This window comes from Sesamum indicum, linkage group LG14 (assembly GCF_000512975.1).
Source record: "Sesamum indicum cultivar Zhongzhi No. 13 linkage group LG14, S_indicum_v1.0, whole genome shotgun sequence".
NCBI classification, from domain to species: Eukaryota; Viridiplantae; Streptophyta; class Magnoliopsida; order Lamiales; family Pedaliaceae; genus Sesamum; species Sesamum indicum.
The window spans coordinates 4,819,960-4,839,503 of record NC_026158.1 but is presented as its reverse complement, the minus strand read 5'-3'; the positions used below and the strand labels follow the sequence as shown (position 1 = coordinate 4,839,503).

At 36.6% G+C, this 19,544-nt stretch overlaps 3 protein-coding genes across 7 annotated transcripts in view; 1 reads left to right on the top strand and 2 right to left on the bottom strand.

Annotated features, from left to right (window-relative positions):
* On the top strand, nucleotides 2,285-6,135 carry LOC105177036 (B3 domain-containing protein Os07g0563300-like). 5 transcript variants are annotated; one of them, XR_002288256.1, is made up of 9 exons: nucleotides 2,285-2,589; nucleotides 3,745-3,826; nucleotides 3,987-4,085; nucleotides 4,570-4,706; nucleotides 4,899-4,998; nucleotides 5,101-5,275; nucleotides 5,398-5,485; nucleotides 5,579-5,677; nucleotides 5,797-6,135. XR_002288256.1 is itself a non-coding variant. In XM_011100057.2 (8 exons), exons 1-8 carry the CDS (start codon nucleotides 2,468-2,470, stop codon nucleotides 5,801-5,803), a joined length of 756 nt encoding a protein of 251 aa, XP_011098359.1. In that variant the 5' UTR covers nucleotides 2,291-2,467; the 3' UTR covers nucleotides 5,804-6,135. The 5 variants fall into 5 exon arrangements, 3 of the variants coding, with proteins under 3 accessions (XP_011098359.1, XP_011098360.1, XP_011098358.1); XR_849022.2 differs by lacking the exon at nucleotides 5,797-6,135 and having other exon boundaries at nucleotides 5,599-5,678; XM_011100057.2 differs by lacking the exon at nucleotides 5,398-5,485 and having other exon boundaries at nucleotides 2,291-2,589; nucleotides 5,146-5,275; nucleotides 5,599-5,677.
* Nucleotides 6,962-13,791, bottom strand: LOC105177035 (probable ADP-ribosylation factor GTPase-activating protein AGD5). Its single transcript, XM_011100055.2, has 11 exons — nucleotides 13,426-13,791; nucleotides 11,781-11,839; nucleotides 11,480-11,570; nucleotides 10,539-10,593; nucleotides 10,357-10,447; nucleotides 10,025-10,256; nucleotides 9,306-9,510; nucleotides 9,005-9,183; nucleotides 8,470-8,715; nucleotides 8,323-8,381; nucleotides 6,962-7,388 (listed from the first exon to the last, which is right to left on the bottom strand). The coding sequence occupies exons 1-11, from the start codon at nucleotides 13,474-13,476 to the stop codon at nucleotides 7,235-7,237; spliced, it is 1,422 nt and encodes a 473-aa protein (XP_011098357.1). The 5' UTR covers nucleotides 13,477-13,791; the 3' UTR covers nucleotides 6,962-7,234.
* Nucleotides 16,830-19,544, bottom strand: part of LOC105177034 (receptor-like protein kinase THESEUS 1) — a gene marked incomplete in the record, with an annotated part of 3,548 nt that continues 833 nt past the window's right edge. The window contains 1 exon segment of the mRNA XM_020698775.1: nucleotides 16,830-19,544. Coding sequence (XP_020554434.1) covers nucleotides 17,127-19,544 — 2,418 coding nt within the window.

Sequence of the window (19,544 nt, the reverse complement as noted above, 5' to 3'; positions counted from 1 at the left end):
GGGGGGGGGGGGGGGGGGTGGGGGTGGGGTATAATTGTTATTTTTGAATTTTTTTATAAATTATAATTATATGTATTATACACATATGTTAAACATATATATTATAAATTAAAATAATTATATATTAATAAGCCTAGTTGACCGGTTGACTAGAAGGGGTATTTTAGTCATTGTTTCTAAAAAAATAGATTCAAATTGATCGGGGGGCGGTGTGATTATTTATTCGTAACATAGGGGTGACTTTTGATATTAAAAATTTTATAAGGGGGTTTTTGATATTTTGTTATATCACAGGGGGTCAAAATGGATTTAACCCATGATAAATTATTATATATTTTTTCATAAGAGAATAATTTGCTCATTTACAATATTTACAAGTAAATTGCTATTCACAGAGACCAAAAAACTTTATTTAATTCGGACTCAAATCACTACTTTGTTTCTTTTTCCCTGAAAGAAAGATCGTTGTTGTATGAACTCAGATCACTGATGAGACCTATCAACACCTGTGATTGCCTCACTGATGAGACCTATCAACACCTGTGATTGCCTCACTGATGAGACCTATCAACACCTGTGATTGCTTTTGAAACAGGAACCAACACACATAAACACTGGCAATGGGAAAGTATCCCGAACCGATTGAAAGTAGCAGCAAGGGACAAGGAGCATGCTGATGGAGAAAGAAAATACAACTGCCGACAAACTAATAATCATAAGGCCCAAATGGGATTAGTATGTAAAGCTAGCGTGAGAGCCTGGACAACTATTTCCTGAACACTATGAGAAAATTGATTTATTTCTTATATTATAAATTACTAAAATTTAAAAATCATAACAAATCAATACTATCAATCATGGTCAAAGTGTAACAGATAAGTATTGTATTCATCAAATTAATGGAAAATAATCAGAACATGATTTCAGAAATTGGTACTGTTTGGTGCATTGTTGATTTGTAATACTATCCGATCAGTAATATTATTTATCTTATCATTGTCATTTAACGTTAATTAATTTTAATCATATATTTTTGGGATATATAATTTTATTTTTTGTATTCAAAGTATATTCTTTTTTTCAGTTTTAGTACCACAAGCTTTCAAATCGTCAAACTTGGTATTCAAAGTTTTTAATTTTCATCCGCCACCTTCCATTAGGTTGACTGTTAAAATAAACGGCCAATCCAATTTTGGAGGAAAAATTGGGCTGGTACTTATCTATATAAGGACATATTTAACTGTGCTCTCCCGACAGATTTTAGATTCTCAATTTTTTTATGCATAATCTCAAACTTTTGGAATATGTTTCATTTCCCTAATATAAGATTATTTTTTACCAAATAAATAAAAAGAATGTATCCCAGCAATTAAATTAAAAAAAAAAAATCCCCATCAAAGGCTGAAAAGGGATGAAAGTATTTGAATTTGAGAAACATATTCTTAAATTTTTTAAATAATAATATATTAAAAAAGATAAAATCTATCAATATTTTATAAAATATAATTCAGGGTAAAAGTTTAAGAATTTTAAAATGATTTCAAATGTGGAATTACCCGAACACATTCAATAAATACAAATCAGTAATAATTAATATTGAGTTGAAAAGTGAGAGTATAAGAGAAGTGAAAGTAAAAAGGAATGTATAAGAGATAGTTTGGTGTTTGGTTAGGAAAATAGATGGAGGAGAAATAAAATTCGATGTATATGAAATTCCTCCGGACTTCAATTATATATATATATATATATATATATATAATTTTTTTCAATTATTGTCTTCTTCCCGCTGGTTATACCATACATAATCGCCAGCGGAAAGATAATAAAATTGCTGAAAAACTACTGAATTGAAGTCAACAATGAATTTTTTTATGAATAAAAAATATTCTTGTTCTTTTTTGATAAATATTTCTATTAGTAAGGTTTTAATTTTTTTACTAAAATTATATTAGTATAATATTAATTAATTTATTTTTTAATATAAAAATGAACGAAATAGTTATTTAGTAAAATTATAAAAAATAGTCGTTTCTTCTCAATTTGAAAATGGAAGTATTTGAGGTTTCTTCTCAATCTCGGCAGCCAAGCAACTCATATAACAAAGTCAATGGGGGAATATCTAACTCAAATCGGATTTAGTTGATTTTGAAGTAATAATGTAATTACTGTATAATTTAAAAAAAATAATCATATATTATTTTGTAATTAGATTGATTGAATCAAATTTAATTTGGATAAAAATAGAAGCAAGTTGATTGATTCAAACGCAGCATAAAAACTGGTTGAATTGATGTAATGATTCGGAATATTTGTGTTGGTGTTGAAAGCTCTGACTTCAATTTCAATCTTTGTCTCATTCTCCAACAGTTGTTGCTTTCTTGGAACAGTGTAAAACAGCACACGCTTCACACAATCGGTTCGGTCGCTCTATCCTTGTAGTTGTAGTTCTAGGGTTCTCTATTTTTCAATGGCTTCTTCTTCAAGGCTCTCCTGTTTCCACTGCCAGGACTCCAGCTCCAGCCCTGGCCATTTCAGAAACGGGTGGCGCCTCCGCAGCGGCGAGTATGCTCAGCTGTGCCCTCGCTGCGCGTGAGTAACCAATATTTACGCCTCCTCCTGCATCCGCACACAAAATTACGAGCACCTCGTAACAGTGTTTTATGCTGTTTTTAATTTGGTTGTAATTTGTTTGGAGTGTTTTGGTTTTGCTGCTTGATGTTTATGTGAATTGCCTTATTTTGTTACCGGTATTTAGTATTTGATCATATCTGGTTATATGTTTATTTGTTTTTGTTAGTGCTGCATTGATGTAATTGTGAGATTTTAGAGTTGTTTTACGTTTATTTCTTGTTTTAGTTGTTTCATTTTTTAATTTGTGGAGGCGGAGGGGGCGGGTGGACCGTGCTGTGTTTACTTGCTTCTCAAGCAATCTGCAATTGGAGTGCGTTTACTATTTCAGTTCACGCCATGTCTAAATTTTGCTCTTGAGGTCAGCAATTAATGTGCTTCTTTAAAGGATTGTGGGCTATTGCTTATTTTTTTTGGATAGGCTTAGCAAAAATTCATTGAGCTGAAAGATAGCTAGGGTACTGCCCCTGTGTACTTAATGTTAAAATTTTAAAAACTCTTAGCGTTTTGTTTAGCTGTTTCTACAAGATTAATAGTCAGTGCTTTTGAAAATTTTGTCTTTTGTTCTTAATAATTGATGCTCAACTATATGCTGGTAAAAAAATGCTGTCTTGCCTTGAGACTCTGGTATTTTAATTCACATTATGAAACAGAGTTTCCTTTCTTCTGCGTTATTGTTCATTTGCGTTATTGTATTTTAGACATTCTGATTCCTATCAAGTAGAGAAGGTAACTTGAAATTGCTCGTAGGCAATGGAAGAGAGTATAAGTTCTGCTTTGCATTTTCACCCAATTGAGCTTTTATGATCTTGGTTTCCAGAAAAAGCATCATAAAGTGCGAAGGTGTGGGTTATATTCTGTAACTCAACAATGATTCATTTAGAGGGTATGTTTTGTAGTGCTATGCATTGAGACATAAGAGCTAACAAGATTATGTAGACCCTAAATTGCCAATGTGATACAGCTGCAACAATCTCCGCTTGTGATTTGCAGCCCTAGATCGTGTTTCTTGCAATACTCTCTGGCAGCTTCAAATCACTGCTGGAAATATTTTCTCCTAATCATGATTGATTTCCAAAATGCATCCTACTTTATGTATCAATTTCATGTATGCAGTTGTGTGTATGAGGAAGGCAGGTTCTGTGAAACCTTCCATTCGAATGATGACGGTTGGAGGGATTGCGAATCTTGTGGGAAGGTCAGTTAATAAAGTATATAAATTATAATTTCAAGTTTTCCTTTGTCTGTCTGAGAATTATATTATAAGACAGTTATTTAGACATGTTTTATTTTCAGTTTAACCTGTAATACTTTTAGGCTCTTGCATTCATAGTAATGCTTTAATTTTTCTGTTGCAGTTAGTCCATTGTGGATGTATAGTATCTTTCAATACTCATTTGCTCTTGGATTTTGGCGGGATAATCTGCATGGAGTGCTCAAGGTTTAATTTTCTATTGGTAGGAAATTGATATGGTTATTATATTTATTTTGCTTAATGCATGAGGTTGAATGCTGCAATATGACTTTCTCTCACTGGTTCATGAATTAAGCTTCTTGGTTAGGAAGAATCTCCAGTTTCCTCCTTGAGTTATAGAGCTAATCCAAACTTTTAAATGAATCGCACTAGAATGATGCTCCAACAAGTATGAATCAAATCAAATGAAATTAGCTGGCAAATGAATATTACTTTTGTTGGAAAAATCATGTTCTTGGGGAATTTGAGTATAAAATTTGGTGATCAATAATGATGTAAAACCTTAACAGTCAAAGCAGTTGTCCAGCAACAACATGAATGTTTTAGGCTTAATCAAGTTGAATGATGCAGTACACTACTGTACGTCCTTTATTCTCTCTTTGTTAAGTATTCCCCCTGCAATCCTTCCTCATGTTTCATGTTCTTCCCTGGACTGAAAGAATAGAGCTGTGAACTTGCAATCTCAGGCACGAAACAGATGTCTGTCTCTCGAACCTGAGATAAGAGCTAAAGAACCTTATCAGGAACGAACTGGGCAAGCCCTATTAGAAGCCCAGTGCTGGCATCGAGTGACTGATTTGGACCTGCAACAAGTCTCTAGAAGGTATCCTCCTTTTCATCTTCATTGTCTCAATATTCTGCAAAACTAGCTCTAAAAGTCATTATTTTTATTTTACCAATTACTAAAACTAACACTGTGACGTCTCAAATCTCAAATGAATTTGTCCAAATTCCTGATTTCCTCAATAAACACTCATGTTTTTTCTACTGAAAATGGTACTTGACTATATTCTAGCCCTAAAGCTACCGTCACACCTCTGTTTGAAAAGATATTGTCTGCTAGTGATGCTGACCTCAAATTAGCTCGCCTAATCATACCAAAAAGATGTGCAGAGGTAAGCAAGAGTTCCCTCCCTTGCATGCTATTTAGCTTTTCAATGATGTTGGCATGCTATTTCTTGTCTCATTGTCTTTATGTGAAATTTGACTTCAAACAGGCATTTTTCCCTGATATTTCTGCCTTGCATGGTCTGCGCATCAAGATACAGGATACAGAAGGCAATGAATGGGAATTCCACTACCGATATTGGCTCAATGGTGGAAGTAGGATATATGTTCTTGAGGGGCTCAGAGATTATATGGTCTCAAAGAAATGGCAGCCGGGTGATACAGGTAATTGAGGTTATCCATTTTGCAAATGAATACGAGTCATCTTGTCAGCATCTCTCAGTCCTGGATAAGAAAATCCCCATCACTCCACTGACCTAAATATCTGATACTCTAAATTCTTGGAGATTGATAACCAGCTAAACTTTCTTCAAAAAAGTGAACAAATGTTCATCAGGGCATAACACCGCGTCATGTTTTCAGAAAATATTTAAGGTACAGGTTTTGTGAGCACAGTTTTTACATGGTGCATTCCTAAGCTGCATTCAGCATTCCCAACCAGTCATTTGTACATGTTTTAATGTACAGATATGCATATTTTTTTCCAGTTACATTTTATCGAGTGGATCCAGGGGGAAAGGTGGTAATGGGATTGAGAAAAACTTCTACTGGCCATCAGCTTCCAAGGTATGACAACTTTAATTGGTTTTGGTTCACTACCATGCATATGTTTAGTTCTTAGTCTAGCTTTTTACCGACTTTTTCCTTGTATTAACTTGGCATTCTATTCATTTCTTTCCCCCCAGGATCTAAAGAAAAGGCATACAGTGGAACGAGGACAACTGCAGCTGGATGTAAATATGTGGTTCCATCCGACACCAACCAAAGGTTATGTGCATACATATACTTACTGGCTACCAGATTGTCGCCCAATTTTGCTTCTATTTTCTGTATTTTGAAGTGTATTATACCTCCTGATATATTGGAATTTTAGTGTGGCGAAGAATTCTTGTGGTGCGGTTTAGTTTCTCCAAGCCTCAGGTTTGCTAAATTCACTTGTAAATGTATCCTGGAGCATTGGATTTCATGACATTGGCCTGTGGCAGGGTCTATTATAAATATATGTTGCGTATAGTGATTTATTATCTGGAATAACACTTACTCGGTACTGAGAGGGAGCTCAAAATCTCAAAGTCCTATAGTGCGACTCCGACAACTCTGATAAATGGGTTAAGAAATCTTCAATCTCTACTTTTGTGAAATTTTTTTGTTAAGGATTCCCAGCAAGCAGTTGTATTCCTAAGAGCTATTTGAGGACCCGTGTTTTTGACAAAATGATGAATCTCGAAGAAAATTGGAATAGCAGCCAAAAAATAATAATTAAAAAAAAGGTATTAAAAAGTTTTAAGTCCTGACAAAAGAATTAATCTAAATTTTGAAGTTACCAAATACGTCATCTAACAAGCATCCCTCATGATAGCTCATTATAACGAAATATTCAATAGGATATTTATATTTATCATATCGTTGTTAATTTTAAAGAAAATACTTATAATTTTTTAAATAAAAAAATATTTATAGTTATAATAAATATTGGCGGAGTAAGTTTTAATTTACTCCTCCACAAATATTCCCAATTTTATATCTCACCCATTTGCCATCTATTCTAAACCACAACGCCCTAGAATTTTCCTTGAGAAATCATTTTCTTAAAATAATCATATAAATAGCCATCATCATATCATTTTCCTCAAAAAGCAGCCAATGCCAGACGCATCTCGAAACACTAATCAATTTTTCGAACCTACTTTTTCATACTTTTTGCCCAATCACATCTTTTATTTACTACCCTCATAGAGCAAAATAATCCGAACGAAGGCCAAACCTCAGATGGTCTGATATAGCTTATCAACATCCTCTCCATCTGATGGGGCAGTAACAAGACCAAAACTCAGGAAAATCAAACCATTACATGGAAGTACCAATTTGTCGCATACTTCAAATAGCTTTCTTCCTCTTTATGATCAGAATTCATCAAACAAACAGAAGTACAAACACGTGCGGATAAAGAATATCTCAAGCTTAATCAATTTATTATGCGGATACACCTACAAACAGAATGCTGAAGCTGCTTCCCTACATAGTTTACAACCCCCAAATACAGGAGAAAAGAACTCCATTAACTACTGTTTCTGTAAATTACTCGTGTAGTGTGCAATGGCAGATCGAAAATGCCATTTCCATTTAATGTTTTGAGAAAAGCCCTTGTGTCAAAGAGGAAAAGTCGTACTCTTTTGCTGATTGCGAAGAACCAGATGATAGAGAGGAGGAAGTCTGTTTGCCAGCTACTGAGGGGATACTGCCGTTACTAGAAGCATTAGACCCCACTGGATATGTGCTGCAACATGATTATGAAAGATTAGAAATCTTGATAACATTCTGAAAAATGATGAATAATATGTGGTATCCAAGTACCTAACTCAAAAAATCTTCGCAAATGCATAAACAATACATTTACATTTTGCAGAAGCTGCAGGAACTTCAGCTAAGAACAATCAGAGAACCTTCGAGTCTTAACAAGTGTCTAAATAGGACAAAAATAAATTTTGTAAACAAGCATTTTTATCAATTTCAAAATCCACAAAACAAAAACAGATGCATGATTTTCAGATGAAATAGCAAATGATGCAACAGGCTTTAATTCTATACCTGAAGTTTAGTAAAATGCAAGACAATAACCAATTATCAATAGGTTTATGTTTCTGTTACAAGAGTAAAAAAAATCCCTGGACAGCTCGAAAGGGAGGAACCTTGCGAATGAGGAAGCTTTCTGTACTGTTATCATATTATATTTAATGTGGTACCACATACTGATCAAACAAAAGAGTCGCAACATCAGTGGAACAGTCTAAGGCCATTTACGACAAATCACTAACACGTGGCTTTGTCTCCATCCGTTTTAGTATCATTACATGAAAACCATGAAAAGACATTAGTTTCAGAAGTCCACAATTTCTCCATTTTAAAAAAAGGGGAAAAAGTATGTTAATAAGCTACTGAAACTAAATTGTTGAATACCCATGAGACAATGAGCAGCAAAATTGTTAGTGTGTTCCTCAACCCTACAGGAGACAATAGAGGAAGAAATGAAATTTATCTTTAACTTTTCACAGGAAAAGATTAACAAATCTTGCAAGTAAGAGCAATGGGAATTAAATCTTAATGCAAAATCCGTCGAGCTTAGTCCATCCACAATCTGTTCCCCACCAGACAGTCTGATCTAAGTAAGTTGACAAGGATGTTTACCACAAACAATACTGACATGCACGTACCTAGACATAGGGAGAGGATAAGAATTTCCAACTGTATGAGTTGTTCCCATGTTCCCCATCTGTCTCGGAGCAGAAAAAAGAAGAATATGAGTACATCCGCACTCTCAAACTTGCCAAGACACAGCAATGAAAATCACTTTTTTCTACCTGCATATATTTCTCTAACTCAATTTTCCCAGCTGCAGGTGTCATCATTCCAGGGAACTGGTAACCAACATTTGGCCAACTTTGGTTGGGCAAGTTGGTACCATTAAGCCCCAGTTGTGCGTTACCAGGAGCTTTTTGTGTTCCTCCAGAAGCATTGGCAGCAGCAGCAGCCATTAGAAGGGACTGTTGTTGAGCTAGCATAGCAAGTTGTTGCTGGTGAACGGAAAAGGGGGAAACGATATTGGACTGCATATAACAACAGAATTGATGGATTATATGTTCTCCAGTAATTGAAGCAACAATAACAGCAGAAACAACCATATAAATCTGTACATGTGCTCATGTTTCTGTGCAAAAATGAACATGCCAGCCTCATAATGGAAGAAGATGCGGAACACTCAATACTAGTTAATGACTATTGTCCACTTTTTTGTTCATTAAAACCAGTTGGGAATACCATTTCCCTTTTTCTTTTCATTTTTCTTGCCTGGGGGAAATGTGGGAACTGCTGACACTTCTCAAGCACAAAACATACCTTCTCAAAAAGAGACATGATATCATTTTTCACATCTTTTTGTGGTTTCCCTGACATGGAAACAGGTGTAATTGATGGTGAATCCTTAAATAGATCTTCAATTCCAGAAGCAGAGTGTGTCTTGTTTTTCTCAAGGTTTGCTGGGACAGTCTTCTCCGTTGATGATGATGCATCAGCAGCTGCAAGCAGTCAAACATTACTTCTAGGTATTCACCATATCCGCAAATGCTTGTAAGACCTCCTGCCCTAAAACAGTCAACAATGAACGGAGAAAAATGCAAGAGAGTAATTTTACACATACACTGAAATCCTGCCCATGTACTATCATCCTCAGTTGCTGCAGTGGCATTTTGACCAGAATCATCCATAGAAAGCATACTGAAAAGATCAGTGGCATAATCAACTTTAGGGGCAGAGACAATGTCTGGAACCTGCTTCGATGATTCAGCAGGTGGAGTTGGTTCAGTTTTCTGGATCACTTCTTCATTCACTTCAGCTGGAGCAACCTGTTGCCAGACAGACAAATAAGTGATGACATTTTGGACTATATTACCACACATAAATAGATAACAAACAAGCTTTCGGTAGAAGAAATATTAATTCACACACAACACCTACTACAACTTTGAACTCAAAAGCGTGGGGAAAAAAATTATCATCACTTTATTTCATGAATAATTAAATATTGGCTAGGAACAAAACTGATTGCTGTTTCACAGAATAATAATAGAGAACTGAAAAGCTTATTATTAGTATCCCATACCTCATCTGTATAATTCATGGAAAGATGATCACTCGAAGTCTCAATCCAAGGAATTTTTCTTATTAACATTTATTCACAAATTCCATAGTAAACCAAAAAGAGGGGGGAAAATAAAAGCCTTCTCGCCTAGACATTATTCATCGAAATGGATAAAAGTTTTACTGCATAAACTAGATCTTTATTACCAGCTGCACATAGATGCAAAAGACAATTGCCCAAGCTATTGTTTTAGATGCATTAAAAAACAACATACATACTTGTTCTGGTCCTTTAGGAGGCATGGGTACAGTTACCCTGCCAGGAACATTTTCTTTTGTACTAGATGCTGGAACATTCTTCCTCTCAGCAGGAGAGTTCCCAGAATTGCTGACATATCGGTGCCCACTTCTATCACTTGGTCTTTGCCACTGAACGGAAGCTTTTTCTTCTATTCTCCTAGGAGGTGACTCTGGTTTCCTACCCTTGGGTATCCATCTCTTCTCGTCATACCTTAGTTGTGTAGGCAAGATAAGACGGAAATTAGTATGCAGAATCAGGCATATGAAATAATGGTTGCATGACAGAAGTCTTGAGAATAAGAAGCCCATACTTGGCACGAATGAAATTCTCAATCCCAACTCTGTCATAATTTGGGGGAAGCTCTGCCTCCCAGTAACTGTTTGCCTTCTCGTTTCCCATGGCTATGTTTACAAAGAAAAGATAAATTTTTAAAAAGCGTTCGAAATGTCAAAAAATATTAAGATAATAGATTCAGACATGTGAAATTCTTACATTGAATAAATGCAACCTGTTCAGGAAGCCATGTATCAAGTGTTGCAGATCTCACCTACAAAAAGACAAAGCATGCATCAACCATCAGATCAGAGTTGGCAATCAATTATCCTGTATCCACTTTAACGTAGCAAAAATATTAATTGAGCAGCAGATAGCTCATTCTCCAAACCTACTAAGATTTAGAGAATATACAGAGACATCAACCAGAAAAGGACAACTTATAGTTGACCATAAGTAAATGATTTCAGCCATTGTTAGAAATGGGGTGCAGTAGGGTGGATTAGTGAAGTTATTTGGATGTCAAACTAGAACAAAAGGCAAAGTTCACAACTGTTACCAACCACTAAACCATTTCATCTAATAATGCCAAGCATGTCCCCGATAAATCCTTGGTCAAGTTAGCAACAAATGCTGTGAAGAAGAGGCCTTATGCATCAACATTAGCAAAATGTGCCTATACAGCTTTTCATTTTTCCTCATACATGTACCTTGACATTGTTTATTAACAAAAAACTAATTTATTTCCATATACACAACAAGATATGATATGTAAAAATACTGAATTAATAAGACAACCAGTTAATAAGAAGTAGATTTTAAAAACTGAAAGAATCTCGCCCTGAAAACATCAAAAGAAAATTGGGTCATTTTCGAAATATAAATATAAACTCTGTTGAAGAGAACCTAGCATTTCTTTCGGATCATGTTTGGAAGAAAAGGAGAACTCCAAGTCAGTGTACCGTCATAGGTTTGTACCACGCCATTTAAAATATTTAATCTATCAACAAGAAGTTCAGATGATATAACATGACGCTAAAACTGCAGGTAATTAACTAACATCTTTTTATACAGCTGAACAACTAACTTGTATAATGAACTTCTCCTATTCATCACATATCAGCCACAAAAGAGAAGACATAAAAACGAAAAACTGTCACCTTTGATATGTGCACTCCAAGACTTCTGTGAATCCCAGAGCACTGCATGCATATAAATATACCTAAGTTCACGCTAGCCCATCGAGGACCTCTGTGTAAAAGAGAATCAAAATACACAAGGTCAACAAAAGAACAGGAAGAGGAAGAAGAAAAGAAAAGGAATGCTATACCAAATCTAGATCCATCATAGAAAGAATGATATAACTACAAAATAGATTAAGATTCCTAACTTTTAAGTCAGCCTCATTTTCTTTATTCACACAGTTAGCACAAACAAAAGTTTAATCATCATAATACTTACTTGCATTTGCAATCAGCACATTCTCTATTTTCTGGCAATTTAAGAAGTCCCTCCAAAATCTGATAAAACGGAGATCATTATTATCAAGTCAACATCAGGAAGAAAAAGGGATGAAGCAACTAAATCAAGGATCTTATAGCTTTCAAAGGAACGAACTTCTACACGAAATACAACTATGGTGACAAATTACGCAAGTAAGAGGAGAGGAAACAAAAGCACTGCAGATTTCCTTCCCACCTTGGCTGTATTTCTTGCTGAAGAAATAGATGCTTGAATAACTGTGTTTTAAACGAAACTCATAAATTTAGATTAAAAGCAATTCTTTTTGCTTTTATTGTAGAAGAAAACACCAAGATCTTGATATAACTTCAATCTTTTCAAATTATGCTATTATAGCATACTTTTAATATATATTTTTGCAGCTTTTGGTGATTAAATGCAAACGTACTACATATTATGCCTATGGAATGCTGATTAATCTTTAATAACACAATTATCATGTCATTGTGAGTGTTACACTATTAGAAACCATTAAGATGCTCTCAAATAATCGATCAACAAATGCTCTAAAATTCCTAGCTCTTCTGTTCAACTTGCATCTTTGGTTCTTCCTGAAGTTATATTTATTCGCCTTGTTTTCCACTTGGATTCTCTTTGCGTGAACTTCTTGTACTCAATTGTAAATTCTTTTGCACTAATTTTTTCCTGGTCTTTTTAATTCCTGAAGGGAGGAACTGAGGTACTGAACATGCGTGTAATAGGTTATTCTGCAAACTTCAAAGAACTCAGAATCGAGAGAGTAAAACGATACTACATGCTAAGAATTATGTAAGAAGGCTGCTTATCTATCATGTTATGTCTAGACTACATGGCTCTTGCCAGATCCATCATCCATTCCTTTTCAGTGTCAAAGTATATAAATCTGGTATTCATTATCACATCAACAATTTACATCCCATAACAACTTACTTAGTCAAAAATAGAGTAGTGAAGTTCAAGGTAGTTCTTATATACTCTAGAATCCAGTACGAAGTCGACCGAAAACCAGCAGAAATTGTCCAACAGTTATTGCCCTTGCATATAGGTAGGTTAACCATCTTCATATGTACTAAATCATGCTACCCAGAATGGTTCCAAAAGATTCTTTTCCAAAACCACGACCAATAAACAAGTAAAAAAGTGACACATGGTAAGCAAGAGCACCATCATCAACAGATACCTTCAATAAGCTTGTTGAAACTTCTTCAACTTAACCAACCGATATACCAAATTCTCACTAAACCCAGATCAAGCTGCTCGACATCTCATCTCAATAGGAAAATCGAATTTACCTGAAAACCGCGATCATATTCCATCTGACCAACAGAATCCCAAAACATCATCCAAAACAGACCTAATACACCCTCAATTATGCCAACGACGCCACCTTAATCACATATTACAACTAATCACCAATAAAAAAAACAACCAAATCCCATAATTCAACCATCTCCAAAAGCAGCACGCCGAACACTGAATACCAGACCCAACCACAGCCCCAAATCCAGATTAACAGAAAACATCAACGAAAAACAAAACCGGGAACATAAAACAATAAGATCGAAACAATTACGAAAAATCCAAATCCAGCATCAAAAGTAAATACCTTCCGGTGCTTAGCATTAAGTTCTTTGGAAACGTTGGCCTTCTCGTTCATCGTGACTACTTCAAATCCTTGCTTCAAAAATGGAAGAAGGAGAAGGAGAAGAAAGGGACTCCCACAGCTGCGATCTTTTTCTCCCCCTCTTCCTCCCTCCGATGACGTCCGGATCGGATTACCAGCGGCGTGAAATCGAATCGGATATCTGAGAAACAGAGAGAAATCGCGAACCGGCGTTCGTATCTGAATTGACTTGTATTACGATTTTGTTGGTCTGAATATTTTGTTGTGTGTAGTGTAATATTATTATCTTTGATTGAATGCTTTAGGTGGAGTACGTGTGGAGTGGAGCCGTTGCTGAGATTTGTTTGGTCGATTCGTGCGAACCCGTTCGGCTTCAATGGGCTTTACCGGCTCCGGCTCGCGATGTAATGGAATATGGGTTGGGTTTAGGGCAGTCAGATCTAATTTTAAGAATAGTTGTTGATTTATTATAATAATAAATATTAAATAGTTGTATATATTTAATATTGATAGTTAAAATATAATGATTATTGACAATTGAAATTTATGAGATAATTATAGGTAATAATTATACGAAATTTTCATAAGTTTTGATGTAATTACACGTAAATTTCTTATATTTTGAAAATTTATATTTAGTATCTTGATTTTAATTTTGTCTAACAAATAGAGTGATGTTTACTTAAAATTTAGCGAATTTGCTGATATTAAAAAAAATTTGAATGAAAATGTATACTTAACCTCGATTAATTTATTACGAAAAATAAATATTTTCTTACGAAATATCCCTTGTATATTTTCGATGAAATGGAAGCACTACAATAAAAAAGTTATGGGTTTGAGTGTCGTTAATGTATGAATATATGTTTATTTTAATAGCAGTTATTATGTGGATAGATTCAAATTGAATGTTGGTAGAAGGGGAATGACATGATTATTTTAGAGGTTAGGGCATTCACATTTAGAAATATCCATTATGTTTGGATTTGTGTTTTAGTTGTTTTGTTTTGTGTTTTGAAAATAGAGAGAGAAAAATAGAGATAAGTAAGTGCGTGTTGAAAATAGATGATATGTTTGGATTTGTGTTTTGGGAAAATTTAAAATATTTTAAAATAAGTGGTGTAGGTTTGATGTTGGGATTTGAGAGACAAAAATTATTGTTCATTGTCAAATCATATATTTTTATATATAAATATGTATATATATAAATATTTTATGTTTAATGTTGTATTTTTTGAGACAAAAATTATTGTTTATTGTAAAATCATGTCTGTTTTATATTATGTATATATATAAATGTATATATATCTATGTTATATATAGAAAGTTGAAAAACAGAAAAACACATAGATAAGGAGTAAAAACACAAAAACAAACATTGAGTGTGTTTTTATCTTTATCTCAGGAAATGCGAAAACACAAAACCAAACAAAGCCATCAAATATTAACAATTTTCTTCTCCCGCCGCGTAAAGCTTTTAAATGAGAAGGTGAATTTCTGTTATGAGCAAGAATGGAATATGTTTATTGATTCGATGTGCAGGCGGGGTTGCATTTTCTACTAAAAACGAGAATCTTAAAGGAGGAGAACTGGAGGAGTCGGGAGAGAAGTTACCCACGCGCTGTACTGGTGGCCGCAATTTGATCGACGTCGGTGGGGGGCTGCGGAATCAGTCTCCGACGGCAGATGGAGCGCCAACCAGAAGATGTGATCAGAGTGTTTGTGGTGATAGAATATTTTGGTACTCGGTTTCTCGATGATCTAATGGTCCATGAATCGGCATGAGGGAAAGGAAAGAAGCCCGAGTAAGGCGCAGTTTCGGTGCCTTCACTGCTTTAAAATTTGTGTTGCCATGTGTGTATTGTTGCCTTGTCAAATTTGAAACACAAATGTTGCCTTGAATCTAAGTGGGTATATTTGTTGGGTGATTGGTTTACAGTTCTAAAAGTAGGATAATGATATTACATGGCAAGTATGACTTCTAACAGAGGGAAAGCTCACCGACATTCTTGCAGCTTTGTTCATCAGAAAAGTTCTCAGGACTCTATTGCCTCTCCTGGTGGAAAATTTGTTCATTGACATGCTGATACAAACTCCATCTTCAGATTACTAGGGTGTCTGAATCTCCCATTGCAGTAGGCTCAAAGCTGGTTTTGTACAAAGTGAAAGCCAAGATTAAGATTGCCCCTCCGATCACTTGCAGCCATAATCGATGCAGCGACTCATCAAACTCCACTACCTTTTCCTTCTGATACCTTATATTAGGTTACATCTAGCAGTATCCAAAGAAGAAATCGCATGATAATGTGCAAGAAAAGAACTTTGAAGTGTTTTTTTCATGCAAAATTCTGTCCCGAGTCGTTTCAAGTTTGTAACTCACCATAGAATCCCAGAGCTGCTGTCTCCTCCTAATATTTCTGCCTTTTTTTAACTAATCTGGGAGCAATAGTTGGGATGATGAACTTGAGGCCTTTGGCAGAGCCCTCCACGGGACTTCAACTGAGATGCCAACTTCCGCTTGACCTTTGTCTTTGCTTTTCTCATTGCTGCTCTAACAAATCTTTTTGATGTTCTGACTTTCACTTACACCTTTGTCTTCGCCTTTCTCATTGCCATTCTAACGAATCTTTCTGATGTTCTTTCTCTCACCATTGCCATGGATTTTAAGGAGAGTAGAAGGTTTGGTTTATGGGACAGTTCAAAGGACAACGAAAACATCTTTGCTTCTGGTGTTGTAACTTTAGCTTGAGAGATGCCAGTTTGTTGTCCACAGCAGCTTTGCGTTTCCATCACTTTGATTACAAAAGAGTTTGTTTCTCCTATGGACAAAGTTTATATCCAACAATTGGGTGACTAAACTTTGTTCTTATAAATCAAAGGTTGGGTTGGGATAAACCCATGATGATTACTTCAATTATGGGCATCTAACCGTTGCTAAATGTTCATTTCGCCAAAACAGTTTTACACATTATTCAACTTTATCAATCAATCTTGACCGAGTATGCATTATCGGCTAATACGCCCGCATAAATTGACAAGTTGTACATTCTCAATGAGATTTGAATGCCAAGTGAAGATTGGATAACTTACTCATATTGGAGGCCGATTGCATTGACTACTTGGTGACATGGTGCTGATTAGTGTTTTAAAACTCACCTGATTCAAACGGTTGGACGGTTTGAACCGCCCGATCGGGCCACAAACGGTCCGATTAAAACCAGAAAATCGGAGGAATTAAAAAATCATTGACCCAATAGTTCAACCAGTAAACCGTGTGATCCGACACTTAGTTTATTGAACCGGTCAGGTCAAAAATTAAGTGTAAATACATGATAAAATTTTTAATTTCTCTTTGAGAATGTGTATTATTTGTGTGCAGAAACTCAAGTAATGAAAGCTGTAAACTGTGTTACTCCAATTTTTTCAATATAAGGATACATTTCATAGGGGCTGTGCACACACAACTTTGCTACATGCATTTGCCCCAGCAATCATATATGATACATACATTGAATTATATTATTATGGGGAAAAAAATTGAGTAAAATTTCCAGAAATTAAAAAGAATAGCATATCACCTTTGCCTGCTTGGGATGTATCTACTTATTCTTCCAGCCCAGAAGCTAACTCCAGTCGAGCTACCGATCATCGTGATAAGAAAAAAATCAGAGACGTTTGTTTTTTCACCGGCCTCGTGGATTTACTAGCTGAGAGAAAACAGCACTGGTGGCAGCATCCTCGGCATCATCATCCGTCCCGGAATTAACACCGTCGATCATACTGACACTGTTGTCGAATGGTTCCAACGGTGTCAATGGAATGCCTGGGATGTGGTTTGTGCTGTTGTCGTCGGGCTCCATGAGAGCCGATGAGGTCTCCTCAAGCTGAAGGGCGTATTCCAAGTTCCAGAGGACGTCTCCCATTGATGGCCTATCAACACCGTGCTCAGCGAGACACTTCTCTGCTGTCTCTCCGAATTTCTTCAGAGACGCAGGATTTACCTTCCCGACGAGATTCTTGTCCATAATGTGGTCCAGCATTCCCTTCTTTTGCCAAGTCATTGCCCACTCAGCAATGTTAACTTGCTCTCGAGGAAGAACAGGATTCAGAGCCGGCCTCGTACAGAGCACCTCCATAAGAACTACACCGAATGAGTAGACATCTGATTTTTCGGTCAGTTGTTGTCGTCTGAAGTACTCGGGGTCAAGATATCCGAAGCTACCTTTGACAGCGGTACTAACGTGAGTTTGATCGATAGCTGGTCCAGTTTTAGACAGACCAAAATCAGCTACTTTTGCAACGAAATTTTCATCTAGGAGTATGTTGGTTGTTTTCACATCACGGTGGATAATACTTTGAGCTGCTCCAGTGTGGAGATAATGAAGCCCTCTAGCTGCACCGATACATATCTCGAGGCGCTGTTTCCAGGAGAGAGGTGGGAGATCTGTTCCGTAGAGATGGCTTCTGAGAGGCCCATTTGCCATGTATTCATAGACAAGAATCATCTCTGACCGCTCATCACAATAGCCAATGAGAGACACGAGGTGACGGTGGCGAAGCTTGGATAGCATTTCAATTTCAGTTCTGAATTCAGCAAGGCCTTGCTCAGATCTCGGGTTCCCTCTTTTAACAGCCACTCTGGTTCCATCGTCCAAGGTTCCTTTGTACACCCTACCAAAACCACCAACACCAAGAAGCAAGCTTTCATCAAATTTATTGGTCGCGTCCATTATTTCTTGAAACGTGAAGAACCGGCCAAGGTTGGAGGAAGCTAAGGAGATGCAGCTTGCCGTGCCACTCTTTTGCGAAGTGGTCGACATTTTTGTCATTGTCAAAGAGTTTCCATATAAGGGCAGAGGAAGCCAAGAACTTCCTTGTGGAGCTTCCTTCGACCTGCGAGCCGCCAAGCAGAAGTAACCTAATCCAATAAACACCAATGCAGCCACGGCACCAGCCACAGATCCAATTATGACACCTGTTTTGCTCTTTTTGGGAGGCAATACGAGGAGAGTATCCACAGACGAAAGTCCATCAAAGCTTCTGGCTTCATTGCTAATCTTCATGATTTCCAGACCGTTCATGATCGCATTTATGAAATCAGTGCTTGTATCAGGACCCACGCTGACTGTCAGAGTATTTGAATCTGCTGAAATTTTGGAGATGAAATCTTTGTAGTACGGCACATCCAAGTTACCTGCTTGGTTTGATAGGTCCAGACTGCCAAGAGCAATATCAGTATTGATATATAGGTTGAATATCAGACTGTTCAAAGATTTGCTCACGATATCACAGAAATGAACCCGCACAAAGTATGAGAAATTTGGATCAACTGGGAAGACCCAAGTGATGTTGAAGTTCACATTGGCCACATTTGCATCTCCCATGGTTTCGGCTGTGGCGTAAACATAATTTGGTGCTATTTCACGCGCAACATTATCACTGTACTTTATATTTGAAGGATCGACAGAAACATTCACAGCAGAGCTGTTCACGTGAAGATACTTCACATCATTCTCCCAAGCTCTCCCCAAAGTGTCATTCTGAGCAGTAATGAGAGGACCACCCATATTCAAACGATAAATGGTCTCTAGAGCCATTCCAGAAAGGCCACTAAAAGGACGGGGAGGTGATAAGGCCGCAGCCTGGTCAGGGATCAGGTTGTCCGGGACGGACACAACTTCGATAGCATTGACAAAAGCAACAGAATTGTTCCCAGGAATGAAAGCAATTGACAAGCTATCAGAAGTGACATTGATCAAATACTCCTTGAAAAGGTAAGAACCATTGTGACTGTCGAAACTGAAGTTGTGCAAGAGCACAAAGTCCTCAGTGACAACAGTGACTGAAGCAGAAGACAAATTCCGGTCTGGGAGAGGATAAAAGTGAAGGCGAACCCAATGCCTGCCTTCTTGCTCAATGTCGAATCTGTAGTATGTCGTGCTTGAAAACACTCTGGCAGACTGATAAATAGGAAATGGGGCGGTGGAATTGGAGGTAGCACCATAAGAATTCCCTTGGCTTTTCAAAGAAACCGAGGATTGAACTGAATCTGGCACATAAGTCTGGCCAAGAAATGTCACATTTTGCGGAGATCCACAGGC